The following is a 12500-nucleotide window of genomic DNA, read 5'->3' as shown; positions in this document are numbered from 1 at the left end:
CCTGATTGGTAGCGACCTTGCCTTGAATTTGAAGAGACTATGGTTCGATCTCAGTATGAAGTAGAAATATATTTGTTTGTATGTTTGTCTGTATGTTCGTGATTTACATAACTCAAAAAACTATTTGGCTAAATTTCATGAAATTTAGTGGGATCGTGGATCATAATGCAAAGACAATTTGACTAGATTTCGGGAGTGATTGGTTCAAAAGTCAGGGCCAAGGTCACGAAAAGGTCAAAAAACGTCATTTCGCTATATCGGGTAAAGGTACATCTGATTTCCACGAAATAGCTCCAAAATGTTCACAAATTAATTGCGTATCTTGTTATATACATCATGATATAGTGATGCCATTGACAAAAGTAGCGGTGGCGAAGGTATGAGCTCTACCGAGTGCCTGTTCAAGTTTTCCTCTACTTTATTTTACTCTCATATCCATGTTTTTTCTTTTTCTGTCTCTTGGTGTTATTCACATAATTATTCTTTCTATAGATCTTTAAGTTGTAACTAGCTTATGTTCTAAGGCTTTAGTAAGTCTCCCATGTTTTTGATGCATTAGGCAATGCTAGTAGGGCCATACTTTTCTTTTTAGTGAGTGGCATTTTCATTTTCATAATTTCATGTTATGTACTAAAAGCTCTCCATACATTGCTTAATACTTTTAATTCCGGTTTCATATTTTGGAGAAACACTTACTGTCTGTCCTAAGTACGTATATTTATTAACAATCTCTAGAGATTCATTCATAAATCTTATTTGTTGTCTCTCAGCATTTTCATTGAACAATATCTTAGTTTTGGTCATATTCATTTTCAGTCCTAAATTTCTCCTTTCTCTTCAAATATTCTATCATCTTTTGCAATTCCTCTCATAATTCACTATACAGAACTATGTCAAGTGCAAATCTTGAGTTGTTAAGGTATTCCCCGTTAATATTAATAACTACATTTTCCCAATCTAACTTGTCAAAAATTTCTTGGGTTGCTGTGAATAATTTTGGAGTCAGTGTCTCTTGTCTAACTCGTTTCTTAATCGGAGTATTCTCATTATCTTGTGTAGTTTTATGATTGCTGTACTTCCCGTACATATATCTTCAACGTTCTAACATAAGATTCATCTATTCCTTGTTTTCGAAGGGCTTTCATTACTGCTGAAGTTATGACAGAGTCAAAAGCTTTCTCATAGTCCATAAATGGCATATAAAATGGTTTTTCATACTGTGGTGATTTTTCCATTAGCTGGTTGATTGATTATGCGGATATATCCAGTTGTTAAACACCCTCTTCTAAACTCTGCTTGCTCTCATGGTTAATTAAAATCTATCTGTCTTTATATTCGGCCTTATATCATCTTAGTAAGTATTCTATTTACTACTGAGAGTAAACTTATTTAGTATAAATTTTTCAGGTCTTATGTTATGTGTCTCACTTTTTGTGAATTAGTGTAATGATAAAGATTTTCCGAATTAGTGTAATGATAACGATTTTCCAAGCTCTAGGTTTAGAGAATTCGTGCAGACATTTTGTATAAACTTCACCAAGTTTTACTGCTATGAAATCTCCTCCATCTATTATGAAATATATCATTACACCATCTTCTCCTGCTACTGCACCTCTTTTCATGCCTTTTAATAATTTCTTTGATTTTCCTACTGTTTAATAATTTTTATCGGTAAAGTCATTCCTCATATCACTATTGTATAGCATTGTATAGAAATCCTTTGCAATTTTTATCGCTGTCCCTTTTGTTGATATTTCTGTCTTCATCATTTAAAGTAAGCATCTGTTGGCACCCTGTTCCAAGTCTTCTTTTCATCAATTTGCTGCTGCTTCCTTTCTTTAGTGTTTCCTCAATTTTTGTTTGCTTGTGTAATTTTCTTGTTTGATTAACATACGTCTTGTAAGCTATTGTTGGATCATACAGAAACCACGCACTTCTCATTATGGATATCGAAGATGGTAAAAACTTGAACTGATAATAACCATTGCAAACCTTATAACTTTCTTTGCGTATATTTCCATTCAGAAGTTTGAGTAAATTTACAGTGCAGATAATACAGATTTGTGGACCTAATACTAGGGCCCATATTGGGTAAGTTTTGTTTATAAGACAGGAAAAGCTACCCTTATGGGGAAGGGGTAGGTCAGGGTCGTAAGAAAAACTGATGCCTACGATCTGACGGGTAACACCTTCTGTAGCCACTGTCCATCCCTCCGGTTAGGAAGCAGCAGGGAGAGGTACACACATACACACATTTATACACATATTCACATTTATACACATTCACATATACACATATGTAAATTATGTATATATATAATTTATGTAGATATATGCATATATATATATATATATATATATATATAATATATATATATATATATATATATATATATATGTGTGTATGTATATATATGTATATATATGTATACATATATGTATATGTATATATATATGTATATATGTGTATGTATATATATGTATATAAATATATGTATATAATATATATGTATATATGTATGTATGCATATTTATGTATGTATATATATATATGTATATATATATATATGTATATATATAATAAAATGTGTGTTTTTGTTGTTTGATAATTGAATTATAGATGAAAAAGAAATAATTTTCAATCTGTTAGTTCAGCATGAAAATTCACGTAAGAATTCACCCGTGTTTGTCATTGCTACGACCTTCAAAGATGTCCTGTATCAGCTTTATTCAATATCTTTTTATTCTTATTTTTATTTTGATATCAAAAGAAACAAAGCAAAATGCTGACTGCTCAATGACCTTGCTCATTACTATCCTATATGGGTAATCTTATCATTTTCTATTTCCATTAACCGATTAGAATTGATGAAATGATAAAAAAAGAAGCAATAATGGAAAGAAGGGCGTAGATGAATCTTTAGGTTAGTTTTGCAAATTCATAATGAACTACAACGTTCAAAATTAGAGGAATATATCTTAGCTGCAGAATCTCTTGGAGGCAGCGAGCGAGAGACGAGGAAACAAGATCTCTGTCGACCTTATGGGACTTCCTGTGCTCAAGGAACTCACAGGATTAACCTCCCTTTAAGGATCCTTGGGACTTAAATATGTAATCTTTGTCCAACGGTAGACAGCCCAGATGGTGTCCCGCCCAGCGTTGCCAACGGCAAGGTGAGGCGCCTCCCCGGGAGTGGGGTGCTGGGAGGGTGGTGGTGAGGATGGTAACACTGTCACTCACAAACCCCCTACCCCTCTCTTCCATCCAAAACAACAGGTGATGAGCGGGCCGAATTATGGACCAGTTCCTAAAGCTCTCGACCTTTTCCATCGAGCTTCGTCGGGACAATTTCCCTGCTGGAAGGAAGGTCAGGAGATGGCTGCTGCTACTCTGTGGTACGAAATGTTTCTGTGAACTACCCGATTGCTCACAATTCTAAGCTGGAGTTCAACTTTCACGTCTGTTTGCTAGTGAAAGCAAATCTATTTAATGATAATCGTCGACTATCATCGCACCCAGCAGAAATCCACGTGACTTGAATCTCTTCGGGGTTATAAATTGTCAAACTGTTCGTCTCAAAATCTTTCGTTCAATTCGCGTGAACAGTCATATCTGCCGAAGTGTTTCGTCATGTGGTGAACAGCATGTTAATCTTTTTTTTTTCTTTTTTTCTTCTGACCGGGGTTGGCACGCGCCTGTTGCGGGTACCTGTGTGTGTGTGTGTGTGTGTGTGTGTGTGTGTTTGTGTGTGTGTGTGTGTGTGTTTGTGTGTGTGTGTCCCTTCTCATTGGGCTCCCCATTCCATCAGCCCCATTATCCCATCGCTCACTTCATTCTACCTTTAGTTTGTACTATCCCCATTTTTTGTGTCATTTTCTTTAATTGTTGGTGTTATATTATGTATTTCACTAGGCTCACAGTTTAACATTTTTACAAATATCTTATTTCATTTCGCTCTAGCCATTCATTAGTATGATTCTGATTTCAAATGTCAGGAATTGTTTTAATGCTCCTTATTTTTATTTTATTAATATACCATTCGTAATTTAAAATTCCATTAACAGGCGTTGTGTTGTGTGAATCAAAATCTGTTAACATTGGAGAGAATTATTTTTGAAGACTTATGGGTACTATAAGTTAGCTAAAGATTATTTCAAAAAAACTATCATATATATTTGGTATGATTATTGAAGCTGAGCTATGATACCTTTAGAATATATACGAAAACAATACTTATTTATTTCATCATATACTTTATAGCTGTTTTACATATTTGCATTCTCTCTCTCTCTCTCTCTCTCTCTCTCTCTCTCTCTCTCTCTCTCTCTCTCTCGCTTCCCGACTGACGCCTTAACTTCACGAGGATTATCCCAGAGAAGAAGATGACTTTCACCGCATGGTGCTCCGATATTGCCTGTTTGGTCTCCCCTCCCCAACCCCCCATCCCTCTACTCTCTCTCTCTCTCTCTCTCTCTCTCTCTCTCTCTCTCTCTCTCTCTCTCTCTCTCTCTCTCTCTCTCTCTCTCAATGTTCCGCTTCCTAAGCAAGATGAAATCCAAAGATATCCCCAGGTCCTTTTGCTTTGCTCATTTATACCCCTGATATTGTACAATTTTCTCCCCCCTCCAAACCTTCTTTCTCTCCCTCCATTATAGAATGAATGTATTTGTCCAGATCTTCTTGCGGGGGAGATTGAGTGGGGGGGGGGGAGTTATTGGTTGGTCATGTATGGAGGACTTAGACTTTTGTGAATGGTTGTGAGTATTGGGTCAGGGTACCATAAGACGTGTACATTAAACAATCATATTGTCATTATTGCTCAAATTATGCATTATTTCTAAAGAGCTTATGTATACAGTGTACTGTTTATGTATATAGAGACCCATCCATATATATATATATATATATATATATATATATATATATATATATATATATATATATACATATATAATATATATATTTATGTTCATATTCATATATATATATATATATATATATATATATATATATATATATATATATATATATGTATATGTTTGATATATATTTATATATGTATAAAACATATATATATATATATATATATATATATATATATATATATATATATATATATATATATATATATATATACAGTATATGTGTGTGTGTACTGTATATACTTATGTATGTATATATGATATATATTTATATCTAAATATACATATATATATATATATATATATATATATATATATACACATATATATGTATATATATATGTATATATATATATATATATATATATATATATATATATATATCATCATCATCATCATCATCATCAGCCGAACCCAGTCCACCGCAGGACAAAGGCCTCAGTCATTTCCTTTCACTCGTCTGTTTATGCTCTTCCTATGCCAAATTATAGCTGCATATTTTTACTTCGTCAATCCATCGTCTTCTCTTCCTTCCCCTGCCTCTTTTGCAATCTCTAGGGACCTAATTTATTACTTTCAATTTCCATCTATTATCTGTTATTCTCATATGTCCTGCCTATATCCCCCCCCCTTTTTTTTTTACATATTAGAATAATATCCATGTTGCTTTTTCTGTATTAGTGTTATTCCCATCATTTATCTCTTCATATTATACTGAAAAGTAATAAATCTTAAGAAAATTACGGTGACCATAATTCCTATTGCAAGAACATACCGGGTAGGGATACATATACAGATATATGAACACGTAAACACAAATGATTGTGTGCAACTATAAATCAATAACATAATTTGGCGACTAAAACATTGAGGTTCTAAATTCCAAATATAGACAAAGGGAAATCACATCATGTACGCCTACGTGAGGCATATAGTGCTTTATATCAATTGCCACGACGCAGTTACTCTGCCAAGAGGAAAATATGCCATTGCTGTTGCAGTTAAGGGAAGAAATGAGAGAGAAATTTATAGTATCATAGGTAATGGTAAGCTAAGAGCTAATGGACACAGAAGGAAAGTTATTTATGGATCTATATTTTACCTGGAGTTTCCTCATCGTACACGTTTGATAGAATTCGATTTACTTTGGGGGAAACGAGTATTCGTTGTTTGTCAATGCTGTCCGTTATCTTGAAGAAAACCTGTTTTATAGTGTGATTTGAAGCAACATCAAGCGGTTATCTGTCGATCTCGAATGGGATTTGTGTCTCGTGAAACAAGTTTCAATCTAGCTAGACGAAAGCTCTTTTCACAAGGATTGTCGTCTGCACCCTTTACGGTACACCCAGTAGGTACAATTTCTTTTGCTGGTTAAGCTTGAATTCATTTCTGTGTAAAATCCAGGTTATGTTAGATTTAGAAAATATTCTTTTCATCATACTGTTATGTGCGATCATTCAGCGACTCGTTCCTAATCTAGGTCATGTCGGGGTTATGTCGATCATGTTTTAAAGAGAATTTCCATTATCAGGTGTTAGAGTATACTTTAATAGTTATACCAGGAAAACCCTGTCACCGCTATGTGGGGTCGAGATTTATTTATAAAAAAGCGCACAGTTATGTTGCATTTGTACTAAATAATACATTGAGTAATACATGAATATCTTACCCAAGGAGAGAGAGAGAGAGAGAGAGAGAGAGAGAGAGAGAGAGAGAGAGAGAGAGAGAGAGAGAGAGAGAGAGAGAGCCGAAACCAAACTTCAGGTTTCATAGCTTCGTAGTAAGTTTGTAATCCATGATTTGGAATTTTGAATGGCTAAGAAACAATTAACCCTGCGTTTAAATTAAACTTGAATGTTCCTGCAGGTAATATATAATCCAAGAAACAACACAACTCTCTTGGAAAAAAAAATGAATTTGTCTCCTGCATCACATAAGCGAGTATCACTGCCCATTAAAATGCTTAACACAATATTGATTGATTGATTTGAGGTTTTCTGGCAATCAATCAATCAATCAATCTTGCGTTAGGCATTTTAATGGGAAGTGATACTCGCTTATGTGATTGCAAGAGACAAATTCATTTTTGTCTATTGCAATCACATAAGCAAGTATCAAGCTAATCATAGTTTTTATTTCTGAGTTTTCATGATTCCCATAGAGTTTGAAGGACACATACTGGATTTTGTTATTTTAATGGTTACCTTGTTGTTGCAACTTTAATAGCGGAGGAAATCGAAACGAATTGAGCAACAAAACAAGTAAAACCGAAATGTGGTTACTTGAAAATATGTTCGAAAATCTTAAAAGAAATTTTTCTCAAATGGAGAGCTACTCGTTTCCACTTCGTAATTCCGTTTTATAACAAATATTTTTCAGAATTCATGGTTGCGTATCATGGGACTTGACTTTGATTATGTTATTTATTACATCTGATGCATATTATTATTATTATTATCATTATTATTATTGTTATTATTATTATTATCATTATTATTATTTGCTAAGCTACAACCCTAGTTGGAAAAGCAGGATGCTATATGCCCAGGGGCTCCAACAGGAAAAATAGCCCAGTGAGGAAAGGAAACAAGGAAAAATAAAATTTTAAGAAGAGTAACAGTAGAATAAATATTTCCCATATAAACTTCAAAACCTTTAACAAAGCAAGAGGAAGAGAAACAACACAAAACAGTGTGCCCGAGTGTACCCTCAAGCAAGAGAACTCTAACCCAAGACAGTGGACGATCATGGATCAGAGGCTATAGCACTACCCACGAATAGAGAACAATGGTTGGATTTTGGAGTATTTTTCTCCTAGAAGAATTGCTTTGCACATAATGGGGAAAGAAAACGTAACCTATCGTTTGTTTAGGCCCCGTGGCTGATGATGACTAAGAAAACCTTATTTTAATCATCTACTGATTTTCTTCTCGTCAAGCGTAATGTTAAATCTTGCAATCCTACGTATCTTGGATTACTGATAATAAAACTTAAACACACAAAAATTATTACACAATTGATTGTACAGTATAATGGAATGGGACATTCTTCGTTTATGTTGCAAATAGGATGGAATGAATTCAGCTCGAGTGAATCTTCCTAGTTGTCCCAACTGTGTCCAAAATATAATTTTTTAAGCCTCTAAGGCTTTAAACCATTGATGACTCTTCAGACTGCGCCCATCTCTTCGACTGCGATTATTCATCTCGATAATTCCCCCTTAAAATGCTATTTATTCACACTCGAAGATATCGTTGTTTGGATCTAATCAGTTTTATTTTTCTATGGGGAATCTGTTTCGGTATTAGTAACACCGATCTTTCATCAGAAACCCCGAGATCATAGCATCTGTTATCAACACATATTTCCTCTGCTCTATGGAATTTCTCAGTACGAAATATTCTTTAATCATCCTGTTGATGAAGCAAAGATATCATTGATTGAATTTGTACGAGACCAGACATTTCTAGTGTGCCAAACTCACGATACACATGATGGCTTTATATCACAACAGCACCCTACTCTATTGTAATACATAAAAAGAGAATAGACGGTTAGGGTTATTATTATTATTATTATTATTATTATTATTATTATTATTATTATTACTTGCTAAGCAACAACCCTAGTTGGAAAAGCAGGATGCTATAAGCCCAGGGGCTCCAACAGGGAAAATAGCTCAGTGAGGAAAGGAAAAAAGGAAACTAAAATATTTCAGGAAGAGTAACAACATTAAAATAAGCCCAGGGGCTCTAACAGGGAAAATAGCTCAGTGAGGAAAGGAAAAACAGGAAACTAAAATATTTCAGGAAGAGTAAAAACATTAAAATAAATATCTCCTATATAAACTATAAAAACTTTAACAAAACGATAGGAAGAGAAATAAGGTAGTGTGTGCTCGAGTGTACCCTCAAGCAAGAGAACTCTAACCCAAGGCAGTGGAAGACCATGGTACAGACGTTATGGCACAACCCAAGACTAGAGAACAATGGTTTGATTTTGGAGTGTCCTTCTCCTAGAAGAGCTACTTACCATAGCTAAAGAGTCTCTTCTACCCTTACCAAGAGGAGAGTGGCCACTGAACAATTACAGTGCAGAAGTTAACCACTTAGTGAAGAAGAATTATTTGGTAATCTGTGTTGTCAGGTGTATGAGGACAGATGAGATTATGTAAAGAATAGGCCAGACTATTCAGTGTATGTGTAGGCATAAGGAAAGTGAACCGTAACCAGAGAGATAATTCAATGTAGTACTGTCTGGCCAGTCAAAGGACCCCATAACTCTCTAGTGGTAGTATCTCAACGGGTGGGTGGTGCCTTGGCCAACCTATTACCTAGACGCGCATTTATACTTTAAGGTAAAATGGCATATAATGGTTAATGTGGTTGAAGTAGGGAAGATAAGTAACCTATGGATGAATAAAGAAAGTACAAGATCTGTAGATTAGAGTTACGGAAGCCTATTGGATACTTCTGTCACGCAATCGTTGAGACGGGAGTTCGAATCATCCCCTAGTCGTACAGTTTTCAGTAGTGTAGCCTTGCTGTCATGGCAAGCTAGGGATGGGATTTTTGGGGATCCTACAGTTCTACCTGCTAAATCATCATCAGCCATTGCCTGGCCCATCCTGGTCCTACTTACATATGGTCAGTCTCTATGATATTGGCCTGTGCTTTGTATTTGCTTTTTAAGTATAAATGCAAACAGGAAAAAAAATTGGCATCCTCTTCAAAGAGAAAAAAAGAGTGTCGTATTCCATCCATATCTATCTATCTATCTATCTATCTATCTATTAACCAAGTTATCCACTTCCAATTAGTTATGCGAAAATAATCTCTCCTTTCAGAATGAGACGCAATCTACGTCACAAAGGGACAGTCGTTGTAACGTCAGTGTTGGCGTTGATGATGCTGAGGATGTTTTTTAATCTTTTTCTTATCTCGAGATGCCCAGGTAACAATATCAAATAGTAATCTTGAGAATATTAATGTCAGAAATCTTGATTTATTGAACACTTTAACGTTAAAAGACTTACTAGCTCGTATTAATGGCTGTACTGCTTTTCCATGAAATATTAGTAGTTCTCTTAATTGACTTTGTCTATAACTGTCATTACAATTGCTTTAAAGAATGTAATAGTCTGGAGGAGGACGAGACGGATGAACAGATATGGTGGAGGAAGTTCATCTGTAAAAATCATCAGCATCCATTACTGAAACCACACAAGCTACCTGTTTTATTCAGGTAGGTATTGCATGCTAGCATTCTGTGGAAATAATAAATCATAACATTCACCCTGTCCAAACGCATACGCATGTATGCATGCATGTATGTATGTTTTATCGATAAATGGTTACCAGCGACTTTTCAAATAAGTTGAAAGCTGAAAAGGGAATCTGTCCATTTTGCAACTTTTCATCCTCATAAACCAGGAACTTACAATGGAACTGCGAGTTTTAATGAAAAATGGGGACATAATAGAGAACTAAAAATATTGTTTCTCCTCTACAGAGATATCATTCCGTCTAGTCAGAAGTACAACATCTATCTAGTTGAATCGTCCTGTGTACGCCGTCCTGCTTACCGTTCATTCTGTTCCGTGGAAAGGTTAGTAATTAGCATGATTATAACGACGCACTTCCTCATCATCATCTCCTAGGCCTATTGACACAAAGTGCCTCTGTTAGATTTCACCAGTCGTCTCTATCTTGAGCTTTTAATTCAATACTTCTCTATTCATCATCTCCTACTTCGTACTTCATAGTCCTTAGCCATGTAGGCCCGGGTCTTCCAACTCGTCTTGTGCCTTGTGGAGCCCAGATGAAAGTTTGGGGAGTGCGAAGAGCGTACCCAAACTATCTCCATCTACCCCTCACCATGATCTCATTGCACTTATGTGATTTATATTGGTATTTCTCTTAGGATTATTCTTCCTGTGGCCTTGAATGGATAATAAGTCTTAAGGTATAATCTAAGCACACCTGTGTTGGAAAATGCTTTTATGGTCCAACCGGATTTGGAGATTCCGAATTCTTCAGTTGTTTGATTATTGGAACCTCTTGCTTGAGTGTACACTCGAGCACACTCTTCTATCTTAATTCTCTTCCTCTTGTTTTGTTAAAGTTTTTATAGTGTATATAGGAGATATTTACTTTAATGTTGTTACTCTTCCTAAAATATTTTATTTTCTTTATTTCCTTTCTTCACTGAGCTATTTTCCCTGTTGGAGCCTCATGGCTTATAGCATCCTGCTTTTCCAACTGGGGTTGTAGCTTAGCAAGTATTAATAATGATAATAATAAAGGTAAAAAAAACTTCTGAAATACCTACTAGTTATGTCGGTGGATGAAGGATACAGATATTAAATGGCTTACTCAATTCAAAAATATCTCTCGTCTTATTTTGTGAATTAATTTTATATTTCATGTTCGATTCGTTTGTTTAGCTTGCAAAATTTAATAGAAAATAATAAAGACGGAGAAAATGGATTTTGTTGTCTATCAAACACGGTGGTGTTTCATAGTCCCAGTTAAAAATGGTTAATAATTTTAATATTTGAGGTAAATGCGCACCATATTCGAACTAACTGACAGCCAAAATCCAGATTGAATACAGAATAAATTTTTGGGAAAACAAAATTCAGATATATAATTTAAAGTACAAGTTTATATATATATATATATATATATATATATATATATATATATATATATATATATATATATATATATATATATATATATATATATATATATAAGGAGTTAAAACGCAGGGAGATGATTAAGAAGTTTGAAAATTATTCTCGTTAATATGAAAGGATGTCATTAAACTTCCAATGTAGCCTTCATCTTTACAAATGTAGTCAGTATTAGTGCCTTTTTTATTATAATTATCGTTGTTGTTGTTACCTTTTACATAAAATTTCATCTTGAATAGGAATTAACATTAAATTAACCACTGATTAATGTTAAGGGTCTGCCAAACGTATTCATTTACACACACACATAATTATATACTTTATATATATAATATATAAATACATAAATATATATATATATATATATATATATATATATATATATATATATATATATATATATATATATATATATATATATATATATATATAATTGCTAACATTGTTTGATGCGGATCCCTCTTCAACATATAGCTTTTAGTAACCAGGATTACAGTATTCATCAGTCATCAATATTTCAGTTTATGTATCACAAGTTGGTCATAATCGATTTAACTATTAGTAACCAGGGTTACAGTATTTATCAGTCATCAATATTTCAGTTTATGTATCACAAGTTGGTCATAATCGATTCAGCTTTTAGTAACCAGGGTTACAGTACTTATCAGTGATCAATATTTTAGTTTATGTATCACAAGTTGGTCATAATCGATTCAGCTTTTAGTAACCAGGGTTACAGTACTTATCAGTCATCAATATTTCAGTTTATGTATCACAAGTTGGTCATAATCGATTCAGCTTTTAGTAACCAGGGTTACAGTACTTATCAGTCATCAATATTTTAGTTTATGTATCACAAGTTGGTCATAATTGATTCAGC

The 12500-nt window shown here is 34.1% G+C and overlaps 1 protein-coding gene across 1 annotated transcript in view; it reads left to right on the top strand.

Moving 5' to 3' along the window:
- Positions 1-12500, top strand: part of LOC137644947 (lactosylceramide 4-alpha-galactosyltransferase-like) — a 185442-nt gene that overhangs the window by 140920 nt on the left and 32022 nt on the right. The window contains exons 2-4 of the mRNA XM_068377827.1: positions 9770-9876; positions 10053-10167; positions 10435-10530. Coding sequence (XP_068233928.1) covers positions 9771-9876; positions 10053-10167; positions 10435-10530 — 317 coding nt within the window. The 5' untranslated portion in view covers position 9770. The remainder of the gene's footprint in view (positions 1-9769; positions 9877-10052; positions 10168-10434; positions 10531-12500) is intronic.

Source organism: Palaemon carinicauda, chromosome 1 (genome assembly GCF_036898095.1).
Source record: "Palaemon carinicauda isolate YSFRI2023 chromosome 1, ASM3689809v2, whole genome shotgun sequence".
NCBI classification, from domain to species: domain Eukaryota; kingdom Metazoa; phylum Arthropoda; class Malacostraca; order Decapoda; family Palaemonidae; genus Palaemon; species Palaemon carinicauda.
Note: the sequence above shows the minus strand (reverse complement) of the source record. Positions and strands in the feature narration are given on the sequence as shown.